General features: G+C 38.3%; 1 protein-coding gene across 2 annotated transcripts in view; it reads right to left on the bottom strand.

Annotated features, from left to right (window-relative positions):
• cdh8 (cadherin 8) overlaps nt 1–22,871 on the bottom strand; it is a 120,718-nt gene that overhangs the window by 20,502 nt on the left and 77,345 nt on the right. For both annotated transcript variants that reach the window (XM_030129423.1, XM_030129431.1), the window contains exons 5-7: nt 18,588–18,755; nt 18,127–18,314; nt 4,662–4,909 (exon numbers count right to left, since the gene is read on the bottom strand). In XM_030129423.1, the coding sequence (XP_029985283.1) occupies nt 4,662–4,909; nt 18,127–18,314; nt 18,588–18,755 (604 nt within the window). The remainder of the gene's footprint in view (nt 1–4,661; nt 4,910–18,126; nt 18,315–18,587; nt 18,756–22,871) is intronic.

Below are 22,871 nucleotides of genomic sequence, written 5' to 3'. Positions count from 1 at the left end.
AAGAATACTAGCTTCTTGATTTATTACTTTGGGAATCTTAAAAAATACATTACTCCCTATAGTTAATGAATGACTGCCCGTATGTTTTGAAGTATTTCACTGTCTCAACCTCAATCGAGCGCACACTAGAAGAATGTATATTCATTGCAAAGTCCAAATATTTGGCTTTGTGTACAGAGGCTTTTGCCCAGATTTTCAATTATTTAGAACATACTTCTGATCTTGTAAGAGGCATTATTCAGGCTTCAGCCTTCTGTCAGCCAGTATATCTGGAAGGATTAAAATCTTCCAGACTGTAATCTAATCATTTTATCAGCCTAAAGCTCTGAGTTACAGGCCAACACAAACCCTGGCTTGAAGTAAAATCAAATGCTCTTTGGTGTGGGTAATGCATCATATTAAGCCCTCCATGACAATAGTTTGTTTCATCTTCTACCCCACAAAGAAAACACTTGGCATCTGTGATAGATCATGTTCATCTCGTATACTTGCAACAGGAACATGTACAATTGGACTTCAAAGAAAATCACATGTTGAAGTAAAGCAATTTGTTGTGACGAAATGTAAACTGGCAAGCAAATGTCTGGTTTTGTGTGTACTCTCGGACCAGTTCTTTTCCTGGACGATCAGTGGCTTTAGAGGAGCTGGCAGATGATTAATGTAGCGTTCTGTTAACCACTTACTACTTCTTTTTTTTTCCCCCTCGAAGAATGAAATTGAAAGTTTGAGAATGAGGTTTATAAAAAATCTAACAGCTCTCAAGAACATGTTCAAAGGCTCTATTCTGCTACTTCTACGGCAGGGATTTTTTTTTTTCTTTTTTTTTTTTGGCCTGACAGTCACACAGAAAACCCTTGAGCAACAATCCATTCTGAAAGTAACAACCTCTCCATGAAATTGTAAAATTGGTGATTAAAAGCATAATGAATACTGTTAGTGTTAGGGAACGAAGGAAGGAAGGAAGGAAGGGAGGGAGGAAAGACAGAGAAATAAGGAAAGAAGAAAGGAAGGAAGGACGGATGAAAGAAAGAAAGACAAATAAGGGAGGGAGGGAGGAAAGACAGAAAGAAAGACAGACAGAGAAATAAGGGAGGAAAGAAAGAAAGGAAGGAAGGAAGGACGGACAAAAGAAAGACAAATAAGGGAGGGAGGAAAGAGAAAGAAAGACAGGAATAAAAAGGAAGGAAGGAAGACAAATAAGGGAGGGAGGAAAGACAGAAAGAAAGACAGACAGAGAAATAAGGAAAAGAAGAAAGGAAGGAAGGATGGATGAAAGAAAGAAAGACAAATAAGGGAGGGAAGGAGGAAAGACAGAAAGAAAGACAGACAGAAATAAGGGAAGAAAGAAAGAAAGAAAGAAAGAAAGAAAGAAAGAAAGAAAGAAAGAAAGAAAGAAAGAAGGGGAAGGGAAATGAAGGAAGCTGTAAAACTCAGATGACCTGCTGCATTAAGGTGGAAGCCTATGACTCAGTTCATATTGAATCCAAACATTCCAAAGTGTGCAGACAGGATGTTTCTATCTGTACTACAGCAAATATGTGACAGGAACATCTCAGCAGGGTGCTGCCATCTACATGTGCACTCATTTCTTATTTACAGCAGCATTTATTTATTTATTTTTTAATTTGTTGAGTGAAAATAAGAAGAAATGAGGAAAATATAACCAACTGATTTGGTCAAATATAGTGGTTTTACATATTGTAGTCACCAAAATAATATGATGGCATTTCATGTTTCTGCAAACAGAGGATATGTACAGTTTAATGTCAGCACTTCGGAGCTCTAAATATGCTTCATATATATGTATGTATGAAACAATGTTTTGCTCATAGCAGTTTTCAACGTGGATATTTAAAAAAAAAAATGCAAAAAAATTTGAGCAATATTTAATCCACATCTCCCACATTGAAAAAGTCTGCAAAGATGTAACAAAAACTGACTTACAATAGATTCAGTGATACTTATACCACATGTAATAGTCATGATGTAACATCTGTTCCATCTACTATACCTTCTGCTTTTCTGTTGAAAAATTACAGACACTATGTCTATGACTTGGTTTAGAGTCAATATTGAATTATATTGTGTTGGAAAAAGTCAGCAGTTTTACACATAGTTTGTGTCGTTTTCAGATTATCAAAGTGTATGGATTAGTTAAAGTATTAAATACAAATATGTCGACTGATCTATTTACTGCTTCACGGATTTTTACAAAACATGTTAGGTATTTGATTTAGATGAACAACATAGTCTGATAATGAGACCAACTTGATTTGTTTCTTATACTCTTAACTGTATTTACTATTGTACACACACACACACACACACATGGTTACCATCTGAATGAAACTGCGGAAACAGTTCCTTCCACTGGATAACTACAGCAGCAATTTACATGTTTCAGTTGTAACACGTTTATTAACCCTTTAACTGATGTGAGTAACTTCTAATTTCTTACATTTTTTTCATTCTGTGTATTAGTATTTTCTGGTAAATGACCTCACACAGTTGTTTGTCCTCTGCTGAACAGTCCTCTGTTACTTATTACAGTTATAGGGAATTGTGCATATTCTGCAGTTTCATTTCTATGAGTTCTATTTTTGATTCATCATCATGATAAACTGTTCATTAAATACTGTTTATTGTGATGAGGCACAGTTTTTATGTCCTCCCTGTGTCTGTGGGTTCTCCCACAGTCAATGACATCAACCTTTACAGAACAACTGGTCACTCTAAATTGCCTCCAGACAATTTTTGTGTTGGGTTGAAAGTATTTTTTTAATACAATTGGTAACAAGGATGGCACATAATGCATCAATTATGCATATGTTTACACATTTTTGTGTTGACCTTCCTGACATTCACTGTGTGTAACCTCATAAACACTCAATGTGTCATAGTTAACACAAAAACACCGTCCCAAAACTCACCCTTAGATGTGTAAGAATTTAACCGCTTTAACACACCCTCTATAAGACTGTAGTACATGAATGTGAGAGCAAATGAATAATAAAAAAAAATATGTAAAGTGCTTTAGGTGCCTTGAAAAGGGCTATAGAAATTTAATCTATTATTATTATTAGTAGTAGTAGTACAGGGTGGGGAAGCAAAATTTACAATATTTTGAGGCAGGGATTGAAAGACAGTGTATGATCAATTAGTTTATTGAAAGTCATGAGAATTTATTTGGAACAAGAAAATGTACATAATAGAAAATGTTTTTATTCTATGTGTCCTCCTTCTTTCTCAATAACTGCCTTCACACGCTTCCTGAAACTTGCGCAAGTGTTCCTCAAATATTGGGGTGACAACTTCTCCCATTCTTCTTTAATAGTATCTTCCAGACTTTCTCGTAATAGTTTTGCTCATAGTCATTCTCTTCTTTACATTATAAACAGTCTTTATGGACACTCCAACTATTTTTGAAATCTCCTTTGGTGTGACGAGTGCATTCAGCAAATCACACACTCTTTGACGTTTGCTTTCCTGATTACTCATGTGGGCAAAAGTTTCTGAAAAGGTATGGATAATAGTGTTAGGTATGATTATGACATCAATATATGTTTGGTTTCAAAACAATTGACGTAGTGCCTGCTGAGAAAAAACAACTAAATGTTCATTGTAAATTTTGCTTCCCCACCCCGTAGTAGGAGTAGGAGTAGGAATAGTAGTTTTAGTATTAGTGTTAGTATTACATGTATATGCATGGTTTTTTAATAAATGTTGATATCAAACATGTTTAAAATGATTAAAATATTTGAAAAATAATAATAATTTGTTAATAACAATCTATTTTTTTTCTTATATTTACATATGATTGAAAGACCTGCACTAACAAACACATCACGACAAGAAATAAGGCCAGAGAAGCAAAAGATGTCATTATACATGAAATGTACTTCTCTCTTTACCAGGGGAGGGACATCATGCAACCTCAGGGCTCAATTCCTCCTGGCAGTCTCATCACTAAACATGAGGATGCCACCAGAAAGGAAAGGAAAGGAAACATAATAAAAAAAAAAAATAAAAAAAAAAAGTAGAATGAACCGGCCGTGCTCTAGCCTCAGCCAATCTATGAAACCCAGCCTGCTCTGCAATTACACACAACCTGTTGAGTGTTGTCCCGGGAATGCGGTCAGCAAGTCACTGGAGACTTAATGAAATGCCAAGATGGAGGGAGAGAAATTGCCTGTATAACCTATCCTCAAGGTGCCCTTGTGGTATTTCCAAGAATAAGTATAAGTCACACAATTGCAGGAGACCGTGGGGCTGGTCACACTGGAAGGGAAAGTTGTGCCGCCTTCAACTCATAATCTTTTTTAACGTCTGTGGAAATGAGAGCAATCACTGAATCAGTTCATCGCTGCCAAAGAGGCTATCATAGCCTCAAAGGTCAGAGGCATGAAGAGATTTAATTGCATGCCTCAGTGTCAACTCTTTTAATAAAACAACTCATTATAGCCTGAAAAGACCCATTTGTTAACCTATTCTCTCAATCACATTTTGAGGTGACACTTTTTTTTTTTCTCAATGTTAAGTGCTTTTAATACAAAGACATTTTCCTACAGGTTTTCTATAGTCAGTCAGTCATTTAGTTTGTATTATTCTTATGCACTGAGGGAATGTTTGCATCACGACTGACTGGGTGTGTGTTCTCTTACCTGACGACGCTTCCTGTGGAGTCTGGATCTCTGGCGGCCACTGTCCCTATGACCGTGTTGATCGGGGCATTTTCATTCACCTCCAGCAGGTACATTGGTTTGGAGAAAACAGGAGGTTCATCAGAGTCTTCCACTACGATCTTCACCGTGGCCGAGTCTTTGAAGGGCATGTCATTGTTTGGGGCGGAGCGGATGTTGGTGGCCTCGACTTTTAGTGTGTAGGCTCTTTTACTCTCATAATCCAAAGGCTGAAAAGAAAAAAACAGAGAAATTATAAAGAAACTCAACACTGTGAAGTCCAAGTGTTGATACTGTTCCAATCAGACTAAATACAAGAGGAAACATTTACTAAGTTCCGTACAACAGTGTATGCACATTTCTAATTAAAATAATTGACACTACAGACCTCTAACATGATTTTATGATTGCATACTGTGTGTTCCATATCAACTACTATATAGGGTGGACTGTTAGAGCTTTAACAAGCCAACACTATATAGAATCACTTATCACTTCACCTCCTCACCGCCAATTAGTAACAACTGCTTCCTACTTGGAAACCCTTTTTTTTTTCACTTGCTGATCTCTGTAGCAGAGCTTTAATATAATGCCAACCTCTTCAACACAGACGGCACAAGTTTTTCACTCTCAAATTGTAAATTGCAAAGGTAAAAATACTTCAACAGTGGTATTTTTTATTATAACCATAATACACATCTCCCTTTTAAGAAAAAAACATGAAATTGTGGTGGTCTTTCCAGTCTCTATTTGGAAACTTTTGTTCATATAAGTAAAAATAAGAAATAACCATACATTTGTCAGTTTTGAATTCTCATCCAATGTCTTAAAAACAACAACAAAATGATCTTGAATAATTCAGTTCAATTCAGTTTTATTTGTAGAGCCCTATATCACAACAAGGTTGCCTCACAGGGTTTTACAGAATTATTTGGATATGAAAACAAACAACAGTCAAATAAACAGCAGATAAAGAAAATAGATTATTGTCCTGGGCATCCCCCGTCCTTAGACCCTCCTTCTCAGCAAGGAAAAACACCAAAAACCCAGTGGGAAAAGAGAAACCTTGAGGAGAACCACAGTGAAGGAGAGCTCCACTTCCATGGACGGACAGGCTATAGATGCACCAGGACTGATAGATGTACATTTGCAAATGAATAATGCACAAAATATTTAGAAAAAGAAAATTGTGCAAGAAATGTAGCAGTGAAGTAGCAACAAACTATATTCTAACAGTTTAAAATACATGACTAACCAAATAAATCTCTTTAAAAATAGGCAGTGACTCCTGCCACAGTACGGTGGCACGAAATATGGGTTTGTCAACTGCCACAGAGCTAATCAAATGTTAGTATTTGTACTAGAGCCAATCATGGATACTGTTCCATGAAGTCATTAACATCTTGTTGCCACAGTACTGTGGTGATATATGGCGTATACTTCAGTGCATTCTTTTGTGCATTTTGCTACCACAGTACTGTGGCAATTGGTGGAAGAAACAACAAATTAGTGACAGTATATAGTATAGAATAGTTATAATTGTTCTAAATACTCTATATGTTATTTTATGGTGTTCTTTGCTCTGGAAGCTGGAGAAGGTGGGCGGAGCTACATGTTAGATGCAGCAGTGTACCATGTGACTTCTCAGTTCTGTGTCAGTTCAGTGTATTGAGTGCTGTGGTCTAAATTCTGCACTCTGTTGTCCCAGTGGCTGATTTATGTCAATGAGGGATTTTACCTACTGGCACCCTTGGCGCCATGCCCTCCCTCTTCTGAAAATCTGCAGGAAAAAATGCTACTTTGACCAGTAATCAAACCCAAGTCTTCCACATTGCAGTCTGAAACATTACCGATTGAGCTAAATCTCTGCTGTCTCTAAGTCTGACCTATTTGCTATGTGATTGCCTTGATACTTTTCGGGATGTAACAGGTTACCAGTCTATGTATGATAAAACGAGGGCGCTGATTGGCTCTGTGGTAATAGACAAACTGATGTCATGCTGTGTCAGTAGCCCCTTTGTTAAAATTACTGTTAAGTGATGTAAATGAATAGTAGAGTCTGTCCAAACCCATGTAAGTTCTTATCTAATGAGATTATGATCCACTGTCAAAGTTTCAAACAGAAGTAAATTTTGCCTGATTGTTACTGATGACATGACAACAAATATTTCTCACCATTTTAATTCTAACATGTGGTGTTTTTTTTTTTTTTGTCTTAACCTTGGCATCGTCCCAGCCTTATGCAGCAGGGCTTGTGAACATATTTATCTGTTGGGTTTGTTATGCTGCTTGTCTCTGTGTTCTATGTGATTTCTTCTGCTGCCTGTGGGGGCGTGAATCCATCGAATGTGGATATGGATCAGACAGGAGGGTAAACAACATACTGTGTTGTTAAAGTTGGAGAACTTGTTGAAACGGCATGTGACTGTTCCAAAATAACGTCTATTTATCTACGACCAAACAAATTCTAACTGCGGTGCAGCCAAATGAAGGTAGTCAAAAACACACTGTGATAAATGCAGCATTCCCTGCTTTCACAGATCCAGCCAACACATTCAGAGCTGAATGTCACAATCACAATCAGTCACAATAATTATAATTTTCAGAGTTGCACAGCCTGAAAATATTTTCCAACTTTTATCGCCATGAAAGAACACAAATCTCTCCTCTAATGCTCTCAGTGACAGCAGATTATTAGAGCTTTCATACTGCTATCACAAACAGCTCACATGAATTAAATGAGAGCGGGTTTTCTTTTTTTTAAGGACATCTACAAAAGGTGTAATGTCTCAAAGCAAAATAAAAACATTTTGTTCAGGACATGTCAGTTTGTGACTGACATATCTGTTTAATCACTGTTTACTGCCACAGACTGCAGTATTTCCTTTGCAGATGGCTCATCATTAATATTTAAAAGAAGGAGGAGATCCACATTTTTTACTCTCTCTCGGCATCACAGAGGACACCCCAGACTGTCACAGTTTCATTTCCAATCACCTCTGGTCGCTCTCATACTACTAGAATAATGGGATCAAGTCACTTTCACACTCTATAACCAGGATTTATAGGGAAATCAAAACTGGGCCTTGCTGCTTGAGGGGATAGGGGCTGGCTTGGGGAGAGAGGAGGACTAAGAGGAGAGAGATGAACAAAACGAGAAATGTATTCTGTTAGAGAAAGGGCGAGGGAGCGAGGGGGGATGGTCCCTGAGGTTGGACAGGACCAGCGCTGAGAGCTTCGAGGGCAGAGGGGCAGGTGGGTGGAGGGGTGTCTAGGGGTCCCGCTATGAGACAGAGGCAGCAGCCGGAGGGACGAGAGAGGCGACCCGAGGTTCTGACTCCGACACTCCCACACTCCCACCATCGGGGCACGAGTAGGCAGACGAAAGGCCCTGAAGCCTCTCCAAGCCTCACTCCTCCACGGTCGGAGCAGCTATTTGGAACACTTTCATTATTAACCCCCCCTCCCATACACACACACACACATACACACACACTTGTCCTCACTTCTAAAACCCACCCACCCCCACCCCTTCTCTCTCTCTCTCTCTTTTTCTCTCGCTCTCTCATCCTGCCGTCTGTGCTGAGAAAGTACTGAGTGTGGCTGGACCTCAAGTCAATGGATTACACTTTAATTCAGAGAGTAAGAGCCTGTATGAGGCTGTGGCTGGAGAGTTAGAATGATTATATGGAAATGGAGAGTGGGCCAAGGTCTGAGAATTGAAATGAAATGTTATTTGAAAGTCATTTACTTGCGTTACGTTTTAACTTGCTGGGAGCTGGCAGACGTAGTTGGCGCTCTATATAATTTTTATTTCTTTAAAGACCTTTTTGCAAACTTGTTCACTTCTCTGAGTAAATAATTTCTGTAAAGCTTTTCAAGACAGAAGAGAATACAATCATATGAATGTAGCTTCTTCAGTTTCAGGGTCTGGGTGTGATGTTTAATAGCCCACTGTCACACTGTTACTGGAGCACTTGAATAGAACAGAGCAATTGTTAATTTTATTAATTAATTAATTAATTAATTTATTTATTTATTTTTATTTTACCTGCTAGGAGAACACCAAATATCTGCTGTAAAAACAAATCTGATGTACGTCTAAAGTGGCACAGACTAAAGAACACTGAAATTATTTTGACTTATTGTTAGTTAGATCTTTATAATATAATCACATCCTATGATTAAAACAGCTTTTTTTTTTTTTTTTTTTTTTTTTCAGAACAAAGTGTATACATTTGTTCAGTTGCATATATCAACTGTTTATGTAGTTACACATCCAGCACTCAGGAAACATTATGCATAAGAAAGCATACATTTGCATTTCTAATAACGTAAACCTGCATATGAAGTACAAATATCCCCTTTTAACTGTGCCTTGCCTATTTCTGAGAACGTTTCCTGACTCTTGCTAAACACTCTAGTGTGCTGACTAGCAGGCTGTACAGCTTCTACTTCAGTCTGGAAATTGAATAAAAACAGTTTGGTTGTGGGTTGTAAAACTAAAGAGTTATCCTCCATGACAAAAGAAAGAAAGAAATACTCCAAAAAACAGAACTGACCTTTGGTTTTGTCAGGAGGACTGACTGTTCTCACATTACGTTTGACAGCATTGTTTATAAAAACAAAACAAAACAAAACATGGATTCAACTTTAAAGGAGTCATATTTTGCTAAACTCACTTTTATTAGTCTTTGGTACATTTATCTGACTTATGTGACCCTAGTTGCGGAAAGAGGTCTTTCCATTGCAGTTTTGTGCGATATACCAATTTCACTATGCCTGAAAAACCACCTCTTGCCACTGCAAAATGAGAGTTTGGACAAAATTGTCATTTTTCCATGAGATACATTTTTATACGCAAGGTATTTTCACATAATTTGAGGGTCAATAGAAAAGCAACTACTGATATTTAACTTGTATGTGACTTGTTCAGTGAATCTGATATACAGCAAAACGAAAAACCCTGAAACTGCCTTTAAAAATTAAACAAAAATGTACATTAACACTTCAAGGCAAGAAAAGTAGAAAAACATGCAAAAACTACTAAATTAAAAAAGGGTTTGGTTTCCTTGTGTCTAAACATACCGCACCATGTTTCTTTTAAAACTCTTCTTTGCTTATTGAAATGTCTGACAATATCTGTTTTTTTTTTTTTTTAATTCATGTGACCCTAGTTGCGGAAAAAGGTTTTTCCATTGCAGGTTTGCATGATATACCAATTTTACTATGCCTGAAAAACCACCTCTTGCCAGCACAAAAGGAGAGTTTGGACAAAATTGTACTTTTTCCATGAGATAAATTTTTATACGCAAGGTATTTTCACGTAATTTGAAGGTCAATGGAAAAGCGACTACTGATATTCAACTTGTATGTGACTTGTTCAGTGAATCTGATTTTCAGGAAAATAAAAAACCCTGAAACTGCCTTTAAAAATTAACAAAAATGTACACTTGCACTTCCAGGCAAAACAAGAAGAAAAACATGCAAAAACTACTAAATTAAAAAAGGACTTGGTTTCCTTGTGTTTCCACACATACCACACCATGTGTCTTTTAAAACTCATCTTCTTTGCTTGTTGAAATGTCCGTCAACATCTGTTTTTTTTTAATTCATGTGACTGTAGTTGCAGAAAAAGATCTTTCCATTGCAGTTTTGCACGATATACCAATTTCACTACACCCGAAAAACCACCTCTTGCCAGTGCAAAACGAGAGTTTGGGTGAAATTATCATTTTCATGTGCAAGTTATTTTCACGTAATTTGAGGGTCAATGGAAAAGCGACTACTGATATTCAACTTGTATGTGACTTGTTCAGTGAGTCTGATTTTCAGGAAAATCAAAAACCTTGAAACTGCCTTTAAAAATTAATACAAATGTACATTAACACTTCCAGGCAAGAAAAGATGAAAAATATTACAGAAAGACAAGTTTAGTCACCAAGGTAATTTAACTGAAAAAAAAAAAAAAAAAAAAAAAAAGATAAATAACATATTGCATTATCTTACTGCACACAAGGTTAACGAACAGTATTTAAGGGTCATATTTTGCTAAACTCACTTTTATTAGTCTTTGGTACATTGATTTGTGTATTTGGACTCTAATAGTTCAAAAACTTTGAATTTGAACCGTCCAGGTGCTGCAAAGGTATCTTTATATTCATTTTGGCAAAAATCAAGTGGATTTCTACAACCCATTTAAATATCCTTCTTAATTTGTTATCTATAACTAGTTTCGTCACAACATTTGCACATATAAGGTCAAGACTTCTGACGAACATTTCTCCGTGTACGTAATTGTTTGTTGAGCCGATTACCTAAAATATTCAGTTGTTGGTTGTATTAACGAACACAAGTGGTTGAACGGGACAGAGCAGCACAGGCACAGTTAATAACCTGGAGGGGGTGGGGTGTGAAGTGGCTCATTTGCATTTAAAGGATCAGCGCTCAGAATGACCTTTCTGATGTCATTACTCAGAAATAGGGTTGAAGATGGACCTGTGGAGTTGAATTAATGAAGAATTCAGACCCAAGCATAGCATTTACAGTTTATGTAGACCACAAAGAAATGTTTTAAAATGCATAACTCCATTTAAAAAAAAGCCAAATATCACTCCTTTAAGAATCCTGGAGCATTTTGCAAGCAGTCCCTAACATATATAATAATCACAAAGCAAATCATCACACAACAAACCCATTCAATAAAATAAAATTAGCACTCAGCATTGGCTCTGTGGCCCCCATCAAAATATTTTGGCATTAATCCCGGTGGACAGCATGTAAAAACAACTCATTACTTTTGCTTCCAGTGTCTTAACAGTGAGGGGAAAGGTGAGATGCGGGGGGGGTGGGGGCACTAACTATTGCTGTCATATTTAATTACACTAAATCCACTTGAGCGGTTTATGGGAAACATAGTGATAAAAAGCCCTTTGGATTAGCCTAGTTAAGTTTGATTAAAATCATTTTCATGTCATAAAAAAAAAATAAAAAATAAAAATCACAAATGCGTCTTTGCAAGCTGGTGTGTGTAAATAATGTATACTGCCTTAACTGTGGAATCAGAAAACAACTCCTTTTGACTCACTGTAATTATTAATTCAATAAACGCAGCCTGTGCTTTGACTTAGTAATCTAGGGAGAACCACTTTGATTTGGATTAGTATGCATGGTGGTACTGTTAGACGGCTACTGTTGATTATTACAAGATTCATGAGTTGAAAAGGAGAACCATAGAGCAGGGTACCAGACATTTGGATTCAAGGTCCCATAGCCGGTTAATATTCTTATGTGTCCCTGTTAAACAACATGATTTTACTGATGGAGGGTACGTTTTTTTTAAAATAGGGACACTTTGCGACAGACATTGGTTTTCCTGTCTAACACCCCTTTGTTTGGTGTGTCCCACCCTACAATCCTGCTGCGTCATTCTTCAGTCTCTCTCAAGCTTTAGCATCAAATCAGTATGTACACACAGGCCATTTAGAGACTTCAAAGTTCAGCGTTGGCTGCAGGGGTGAAAGCTCAGCATCCCGCTAACATCCCTCGACAGGCCTGGGGGCTGGCAGATAAAAAGCTTAAAACCCAAACAGCAAAGAATCTCTCCCCTGGTTTGTGCCTCTCCAGCTTCACTTAGATCAATATGTTTTAACCTTGCCGCAAAGGATCTTTAATAATTTGAATTCCGTGTCAGATGGCGGTTTACGGATCGGTACAGCTGTTGACGAGGACAGGGTGTGTCTGGGGAGAAAAGTTAAACTGGCTTGTTTTTTTTCCGTCGCTCTAGATGGAGTATGAAACTGGCTTAGAGCAACAGCTTGACGACTGTTTCTTTTAACCCATAAGGACCCAGTATGATCTGAGTAGCAGTTATTAAATGAAATGAAATGTTCTCTCTACTTAACCTTTCCTAAGTGATTTATCACCATTTACTATCATATTATCCTCTGAATTTGTTTTGTTTTGTTTTTTTTTCCAGTGGAAATCTGTTTTTTTTTTCTATGTTTGACTGATCTTGTAGATGTTCACAAAACCTCAGATTAAAGTCAAAGGTTATTGTATCAAAACAGACAAAAACTGAAGAAATAGTGACTTTTTCAGTAAAACATGTCATTAACTGAACTTAAACCAAGTGTCTACATCCACTGTCATTGATCCAACTCTGTAGGTTTTACTGGTGAATCAATGGACACTTTTACACAGAAGTCCCAGATTAAAGGTGAGATGGTGATCCCACCTTTTTTCCACCATTGACTGATTTCCACAGTTAAGCCAAAGGAGTAACAGAGGTGAGACAGGCTGGACTAGAAACAGAGGTGAGACAGGCTGGACTAGTAACAGAGGTGAGACAGGCTGGACTAGAAACAGAGGTGAGACAGGCTGGACTAGTAACAGAGGTGAGAGGCTGGACTAGTAACAGAGGTGAGACAGGCTGGACTAGAAACAGAGGTGAGACAGGCTGGACTAGAAACAGAGGTGAGACAGGCTGGACGAGAAACAGAGGTGAGACAGGCTGGAGTAGTAACAGGTGAGACAGGCTGGACTAGTAGCAGAGGTGAGACAGGCTGGACTAGAAACAGAGGTGAGACAGGCTGGACTAGTAACAGAGGTGAGACAGGCTGGACTAGTAGCAGAGGTGAGACAGGCTGGACTAGAAACAGAGGTGAGACAGGCTGGACTAGTAGCAGAGGTGAGACAGGCTGGACTAGAAACAGAGGTGAGACAGGCTGGACTAGTAACAGAGGTGAGACAGGCTGGACTAGTAACAGAGGTGAGACAGGCTGAACTAGTAGCAGAGGTGAGACAGGCTGGACTAGTAGCAGAGGTGAGACAGGCTGAACTAGTAGCAGAGGTGAGACAGGCTGGAGTAGTAGCAGAGGTGAGACAGGCTGGACTAGAAACAGAGGTGAGACAGGCTGGACTAGTAACAGAGGTGAGACAGGCTGGACTTTTACACAGCGGAACTGCATTCCGGAATCAAAGGGGTGGTGACGCAGCTCAGTGTATATTGGACGTATTGGGGCGGTCATGGCTCAGATGGTAGAGCTGGTCATCTAATAACCAAGGGATTGCTGGTTCGAATCCTGCTCTGTCCTAGTCAGTCCATTGTGTCCTTGGGCAAGACACTTCACCCTCCTTGCCGGCTCACACTGGTGTATGAACGTGTGTGAATGTTTGGTGGTGGTTGGAGGGGCCGTAGGTGCAAATTGGCAGCCACGCTTCTGTCAGCCTACCCCAGGGCAACTGTGGCAACATATGTAGTTTACCACCACCAGAGGGGGAATGTGAGCGCAAATGAATAATGGGTCAATAATGTAAAGCTCTAGAAATTGAATCCATTATTATTGTATTACTTGTACGTCGGAAATACCCAGAGTATAGCAGTGTGGCTAACCTCTCCAGAGTTGGCACGTCTTTCACCGTTCCACAAATGTTAGCATGGGTACAACCTGCTGCCCAAGGTGACAAAAGCTCGCAGATCTTGGCATCTTCTCAGCTCAACATTTTTCTGGTCGTGCTCATTTTTAAAACCTCTCAGCACGGGTATGGCACACACAAGACATCATCAAAACGTCACACCTTGGTTGGGGAACAAGAAGTGCTCCTTTTACATCGCGTTCTGGAATTATGTGCTATTATGGCTCTGTTACTACCTCCAGAGCTGCAACAAAAGTGGGACCAAATGATCCCACCATTTCGTTTACACAGACATTGTTCCAGAATAAAGGTGAAATATTCCCATAACAGAAGTGCTGAGTAAAAGGGGCTAATGCTGTAGAAGATGGCCGTGTTTCCATGTTCACTACGGAGCCTCTGAACGTCCAAACAGGTCATATCTGATGACCATGAAAAGACAACAAACTATATTTTACACCAATTATTTACATGTATTGCTTGGATCAGTGGATGAACAGTACAGATCAGTAGATGCTTTTGGTCGAAGGTGGATGTTCGGGTCTTTATGGGTTAACTCGTCTCAATTTGAGACAATGCTGTCTGGAGGGAAGCACAAACACTAAGTGTGCATATGCCTCCCTACTTTCACAAGAGATTATCATCTATCTTGAGTTAGTAATGTAGGCAACCAGAGCCATGCAGGGAAAGCTAAGCAGGCACGGGAAGAGTGAGACTCCCTGCATGGAGTCGCCTAAAAGACTAACACGTTTGACATTTGCTTTGTCAACAGTTAGAGATTTTATGACTTTGTGTCAAATTTGTTCTTCAGCACTGGTGTTTTCTTTAGTGGCAGTGGATTATAGTCCCAGCAGATTCCCTCAGTTCTTATACATTCCGCCTCCCGTGCAGTTCATTGTTCACACTTTGACAAAGTCACACCACACGTCCTTGGGGTAATGTCATTTTACATCACAACACAATGGCATTCACATTTGAGTGATGTATAGCTTTTCTCTCCTGACACTGAAGTGAACCATGACTCAAGACTTAAGAACACCCATCCATCAATCATATGTATGATTCAATATATGCAAACATCCTGGGCCAAGCACAGCATCTATAGACTTCCAGAATATAGAATACATACATATATAAATACTGTGTGCATTTGGTTTCTTTGTTATGTGTTCAAACCTCACTTACATTTTCCACAGATGTCCTTGGGATATAGCTATGCCTCAGCTTGCTTTCAGGTCACAGTGTTATTAAAATGCATTGTGATTTTCAAATGTAAATTTCACACGCCCAGGTATTGAGCAAAATATGGGATCAGGTGCTCCAAATGTCTACAGGCGAGCAATGATTTCCAGGCCCAAACATCTATGGCTTTTATCCTGAAGAAAATATCTGTACTGCCTTTGCGGTGCATATCTAGAAACTTAATATATTGTGTGAAATTGTGGTTTACTGAGATGCAGGGATACTTCTTTTATCGGTGAACCTAAGCCATCCAGTACCTTTGAAGCTAATGTGTTTGCCTCAAGATTAGAGATTCAAGTTTTGTGACAGAAATGTTGCTAGCCTATGGCCTCAGGCCGATACACCTGGGAATATCTCGATGAACACATTTTATGAACGTATTCTTCTTGCTCGCTTAAAAAGTACTGCCAACGTACCCTTGAGCAAGCCAATTAACCAGTGACCAGCTTCTGTGAAGTGGCTTTGGGGCCAAAAGTGGAAGGCAGATGAGGATGAGGATGTGAAGCGTCGAATAGAACAAGAGCGCAGATAACTTTAGGCTCGGTCCAAAGTTAATTTAACTAAAGTCAGATTTAGAGCCCAGCCAATTTATAATATGCATGATTTTGCCTTGAGCTAAGACAGCAACAGAAAAATGAGCTATATGTTTGAGAAAGCGGCCCAGACCCTTTGAGCTGCCAGAGAGCTGAAATATGGACCCAAGACATGCACACACCTGGATGTACAGAGTCTGGTGGAGTGCATCTGAATGAGGGAGCACTGACTGTGTGTCTGTCTGACTGTCTGACTGACTGACTGACTGTCTGTCTGACTGTCTGACTGACAGACTTTCTTTCTTTCTTTCTTTCTTTCTTTCTTTCTTTCTTTTCTTTCTTTCTTTCTTTCTTTCTTTCCTCCCTCCCGCCCTTATTTGTCTTTCTTTCTTTCTTTCTTTCTTTCTTTCCTCCCTCCCTCCCTCCCTCCCTTATTTGTCTTTCTTTCTTTCTTTCTTTCTTTCCTCCCTCCCGCCCTTATTTGTCTTTCTTTCTTTCTTTCTTTCTTTCTTTCCTCCCTCCCTCCCTTATTTGTCTTTCTTTCTTTCTTTCTTTCTTTCTTTCCTCCCTCCCTCCCACCCTCCCTTATTTGTCTTTCTTTCTTTCTTTCTTTCTTTCTTTCTTTCTTTCTTTCTTTCCTCCCTCCCTTATTTCTCTGTCTTTTTCTGTCTGTCTTTTCTCACCTCCCTTTTTCTTTCTTTCTTTCTTTCCTCCCTCCTCCCTTATTTGTCTTCTTCTTTTTCTTTCTTTCTTTTTTCTTTCTTCTCTTTCTTTCCTCCATCCCACCCTCCTTATTTGTCTTCTTCTTTCTTGCTTCTTTCTTTTTCTTCTTTCTTTCTTTCCTCATCCCTTATTTCTTGTCTTTATGTCTGTTTTCTCCTCCCTCCCTCACTCCCTCCTTATTTTTATTTCTTTCTTTCTTTCTTTCCTTCCTCCCTCCCTCCCTCCCTCCCTCTACTTATTTCTCTGTCTTTCTTCTGTCTGTCTTTTCTCCCTCCCTTATTTTTCTTTCTTTCTTTCCTCCCTCCCTCCCTCCCTCCCTTATTTCTCTGTCTTTCTTTCTGTCTGTCTTTTCTCCCTCCCTCCCTCCCTCCCTTATTTTTCTTTCTTTCTTTCTTTCTTTCTTTCTTTCTTTCTTTCTTTCTTTCTTTCTTTCTTTCTTTCTTTCTTCTTTCTTTCCTCCATCCCTCCCTTATTTCTCTGTCTTTCTTTCTATGTGTCTTTTCTCCCTCCCTCCCTTATTTTTCTTTCTTTCTTTCTTTCTTTCTTTCTTTCTTTCTTTCTTTCTTTCTTTCTTTCTTTCTTTCCTTCCTCCCTCCCTCCCTCCCTTATTTCTCTGTCTTTCTTTCTGTCATTCTTTTCTCCCTCCCTCCCTTATTTTTCTTTCTTTCTTTCTTTCTTTCCTCCCTCCCTCCCTTATTTCTCTGTCTTTCTTTCTGTCATTCTTTTCTCCCTCCCTCCTTTATTTTTCTTTCTTTCTTTCTTTCCTCCCTCCCTCCCACCCTCCCTTATTTGTCTTTCTTTCTTGAACTGAGTCATAGGCTTCCACCTTAATGCAGCAGGTCATCTGAGTTTTACAGCTTCCTTCATTTCCCTTCCCCTTCTTTCTTTCTTTCTTTCTTTCTTTCTTTCTTTCTTTCTTTCTTTCTTTCTTTCTTTCTTTCTTTCTTTCTTTCTTTCTTTCTTTCTTTCTTTCCTCCATCCCTCCATCCCTTATTTCTCTGTCTTTCTTTCTTTCTGTCTTTTCTCCTTCCCTCCCTTATTTTTCTTTCTTTCTTTCTTTCTTTCTTTCTTTCTTTCTTTCTTTCTTTCTTTCTTTCTTTCTTTCTTTCTTTCTTTCTTGTTTTCCAAACCTTACATGAAACAAATACTCCTTTACCCTCCCAGCTACTCGGGGGCCCGGTTCTAGCCTTAAAATTTAATGTCATTCTTCAGAGTCAAGCCTTTCCCAAAAAAGAAAAGAGAAAAAAGTAAATAAATAAATAAAACAAGTAACTCAAGCTCAGATCATTCCAGCAGTGAAGAAGCAGAGCAGTGCAGCCTTTATGTTAACACAACATCCATAATGAAACAACTGAATGTTCATCCATTGGTTCTTTATCTAAAAGTTTATACAAAGGGAACACATTGTATTTCTTGTAGCTTGTAGAAGAAGTGAATGTTTGATCACAGCTGTCTCCGACACCTTGTGGCCCTGTGTTGTTCAGCTGTCAGGGATGCACAGACTTAGTCATTCAGAGTGTGTTAGCAAGCCCTACCTTTTTCAGTCGGAGAATCCCCTCCTGAGTTTGGGCGTCAGTTACAATCTCAAATATGTTTAGGCCATCGCCGTCAATGATGCTGTACGTCGACTTGGCGTTTTCCCCAATATCTCGATCATTTGCCTTCACCTTGCCACCTGTTTTCCCCAGCGGTAGGTCTTCTGGGATCACAAACTCGTACAAACCTGAAGAAAAACAATCGTGACAAATGTTGATCTCCAGAAATGTTGATAAAATTAAACATTGTTATTATAGCATATTACAGCACTGTGTCATCATTAGATATTACAGCGTTTAGAGAAATTAGTTTCTGAGTAGCTTGTTTGATGAAATTTGCAAGAATGACATTTATTTTTCCAAATTGGCACTAATCAGAGAAATACTCATTTAGAGCAGCAGTGGTTTGTTTTCCCCCCTTAATTCAATTTGCTGTGTTTAAGGTCAGAAGATTGGCTTACTTTTAGAGAACTTCGGTGGATTGTCATTGATGTCCGTTAGCGTGACGGTGACAGTCGTGGTCCCCGACAAGCCGCCCATGTGACCTCCCATGTCTTTAGCTTGAATGACCACCAGATACTCCTCTCTCATCTCTCGATCCATCTCATGCAGAGCAATTTTTATGGTCGCTGGAGGGGGAAACAGTTCATAACGCATTAGAGCAATTATAAACATGACTGATACACTCTCTCATTTTAATGATGCACATGTAAATATGCACAAGCGAGCATGCAAAAGCAACGTATACTATAACCTTCATGCCCACCTAACTCTCCTGTGTGTTACATGCATTATTTTAGACCATGACTCTGACAAGGTCTCCATACAAAGCAGTGGAACAGAATTCCCTGCAGGGTTATTCTCAGAAAAGGCCTGTGTCTGGGTGAGCACAGCGAGGTGGTCGGGACTGAGCCGGTCCTGAAAAATCAGCTGTGTTTGTTTTCAGATGTGTTGTTCCACCGACCGCAGTCATTTGTATTCTGATTGAGTGTGAATTATGCTGTCTGTCTTGTATAATCTTGAATATTGTATGCAGAATGGACCTTATTGACTCTGCCATGGCGCTGCATATAAAAAGGGCTCAGCACCAGCATATACGGATAATCCACTCAGGAAACAGAGGCCCGCAGGATCATCAAATGAATATAAAACCCCTCATAAAAGCCAGGCTTTGGCATGACACCCTGCCTTGGTCCTGAGCTGCCTCAGACAATGAGAATATGCTTGGCTATGATGAAAAACATCGGAGGGGTTAGGATGTTGTCTGTGCCCGCATTTCTTATTCTTGAGACGTATTTTCCATAGAGATGTAGCACAATTTCACCGTCACTTTTGCTTTTCAAGGTCATACGCTACACTGATGACTCAAACAAAAAGAAAAAAATTGTTCTGAAACATCATTTAACATTATCAGCAAGGCTTATTGGGAGACAGAGAAGCAAATTCCTTCAATGAATCATTTATTAAAAAGAAATCTCATGACATGCTGTAGGCTTTGTCTTCCCACTGCGTCACTGATGTTGAGAAAACAATTGTTTGGTAAAGCTACTGTGAATCAGTATTTTTCTTCTCTTCATTAGATATGCTTATGACTATTCTTTCCTGAGCTTGATAAATTATTCATATACACAGAACAATGACCAAACAAGCACCTTTTTTGACAAAAATCACCAACAGTGAGATCAGTACAACACATTAGACTAATTTAACACAGTAATAATAAACATGCAGTGTTGTAAAAAGCTACAAGCCTGCATGTGCTTTTATATATTTATTTCATGTTTCAGTGTCACATTAACCTTTTCGTCCAAACACAGTGAATCGTGATGATTTTTATCTTTCTACATTATATTACGTCAACATTCATCTTTACATTTTAATTTCATGAATGCAATGGATTAGACCAGAGTAGACATAAGATAAGATAAGATAAGATAAGATAAGATAAGATAAGATAAGAAAAGATAAGATTTTAAGGATCCCACCATGAGGAACTTTAACAGTTTATAGCAGCAATATGCAAAACACCAGTGCAAAAGAAAGGCCGGTAGAAATAAACATTCTTAAAAGTATAAAAATGTAAGTATAAAATATGATCACATCATATAAACTTATTGTACTTCAGAAGTGATCTTTATATTCATTTATACTATTACTTAGCTCTCCACAGAGCTAAAACTGACAGTAGTGGCTTTTCCACTGGGCATATGTGTAAAACTTGATCGATATTTACTATATGTTGAAAAAACACAAGTGTATAAAGTTGTTTTTTCCAATAATCACAAATGCAATGATTTGTTAATTTACTATCACAAGATGACATGAGAAGTCATTCCATATAAATGGCGATGAACATAAATATCGTGTTGATTTACAGATATATTCATTGTGATTATATATTACCCCGCTATCTTGTACTAAGTTAAAAAATGATTGGGTTTCCTGGTGTGTCCACACATACCGCGCCAAGTTTCTTTTAAAACTCTTCTTCGCTTGTTGTAACGTCTGTCAACATCCTTTTTTTTAATTCACGTCACTCTAGTTGTGGAAAAAGGTCTTTCCACTGCAGTTTTGCGTAATAAGGTCTGAAAAACCACCTCTTGCCCGCTCAAAATGAGAGTTTGGGCAAAATTTTTGTTTTCCATTAGGCACATTTTTATGTAAAAGTTATATTTGTGCAATTTGAGGGTCAATGGAAAAGTGACGACTGATATACAACTTGTATGTGACTTGTTCAGTGAGTCTGATTTGCAGCAAAATCAAAAATCCTGACACTGCCTTTAAAAATTAATAAAAATGTACACTAACACTTCCAGACAAGAAAAGAAGAAAAACATGCAAAAAGACAAATTTATTCATACATATTAGGATGATTTCTACAAGCCCAAGGTAATTTAACTGTAAAAAAAAAAAAACATATTGCATTAATTTACTGTACACAAGGTTGACAGATAGTATTAAAGGGGTCATATTTTGCTAAACCCACTTTTATTAGTCTTTGTTACATTTATTTGTGTATTTGGACCCTAATAGTTAAAAAAGTTTGAATTTGAACCCTTCAGGTGCCGCAAAGCTATCTTTATATTCAGTTTGTTAAAAAAAAATCGAGTGGATTTCTACAACCCGTTTTAATTCCTCCTTAATTTGTTGCATCTGTTACTAGTTACATCACGTCATTTGCACATATAAGGTCAAGACTTCCAACAAACATTTCTCCGAGTACGACATAATTGTTCGTCAGCAGCAGTGGTTGTAGTCCATACTGAAAATATGTCCAAACTTCAAGTCAATTACCTAAAATGATCAGTTGTTGGTTGTATTAACAAACACAAGTGGTTGAATGGGACAGAACAGCACAGCCAACAGCCTGGAGGGGGTGGGGCATTATGTGGCTCATTTGCATTTAAAGGGCCAGCGCTCAAAACGACCTGTCTCGTTTCATTAGTCAAAAATTGGGTTGAAGATGGACCTGTGGAGTTGAATTAATGAAGAATTCAGACCCAAGCATAGCATTTACAGTTTATGTAGACCACAGGGAAATGTTTTAAAATGCATAATTCCATTTAAAAAAGCAAAATATCACTCCTTTAAAAAAGAAAAATAAAACAACAGCACTCAGTTGTAAATATACATTATCATAACATCTTATTTTACAGACAAGATGATTAAAGGTGGATCTAAATGTGCATTCACAATATTTCCTCCTCAGGCTTCTATTATCCAACTGGATCAGATGGTATTTTTGTTCAACCTGTAGCTTAAGGTACCTCTCTTTTCATCATGTAAACAAACACATACAAACAAGTCACTTGTACAACCGCTTTTTCCACGTGCAAACACACAAACATACTTCAGCCACACCGCAACACTCTCATCTCTGTTGATCATCGTTAATTATTCAAATTAATTCCTAATCACTGAAAAGGGAGGATAGACAAACACTCATTTCCATAGATATTTGCCTCAAGTTTTTTTTGTTTTTTTTTTTTCCACCGACCATTAACCAAGTGATGAATTGGGGCATGATGTTTATTTATTTATCGAATGCTTTTCATTTCCAATGCTGTGTTGTAAGTGTCAAACGCATTCTAATGGTTGTTTTCCCCTTACCTTTTATTTTTCATTAACATTCATTAAAACATCTGGCTCACTTGAATGAGCCATCTGCGTGTGCAGCACAATCACACAAAGCATGAATGCTAATCCTTAAATTGTCTGTTCAGTGCGTTTTCTATAGTCACATTTTGGCCACAGATGCTTTGCGACTGTGACTCCTATAGCACCGAGGACGAGCCCAATTTCTACGAGTCAAACCGAGCGCTCCTTCTAATTATGTACATAATTTTGAGACTCCTTTTTCTTGAAGCTTGTTTATTGTGTGTTGTTTTCCAAATTGTGTGCAGTCGATTTCCATCTCATTTCTTATTAATGTAATTTCACCATTATTTAATCATATTGCTTACAGACACATGTTAAAAAGGCAGCTGAAAAAGCAATTAAAGATCCAATCTGGAATCTGTTTGGAGATAACTTTATGCATGATGACGCTGCTGAAGAGTTCGCCTTGTGAAAGGAATGCGATGATTTTTATTACTGTTTTGAATTCATAACGCAATGATGTTACGCAGCAGCAAATGACTACTGGCCCATTTAGCATTTAGGACATCCAATCAGCTGATAGAAACATGGCGCTCACTGATATAAAGCTCTGCTCATATGAATCATATAATTTCGGGTGCTCTAAT

This window comes from Sphaeramia orbicularis, chromosome 3 (assembly GCF_902148855.1).
Source record: "Sphaeramia orbicularis chromosome 3, fSphaOr1.1, whole genome shotgun sequence".
Lineage (NCBI taxonomy): Eukaryota > Metazoa > Chordata > Actinopteri > Kurtiformes > Apogonidae > Sphaeramia > Sphaeramia orbicularis.
Note: the sequence above shows the minus strand (reverse complement) of the source record. Positions and strands in the feature narration are given on the sequence as shown.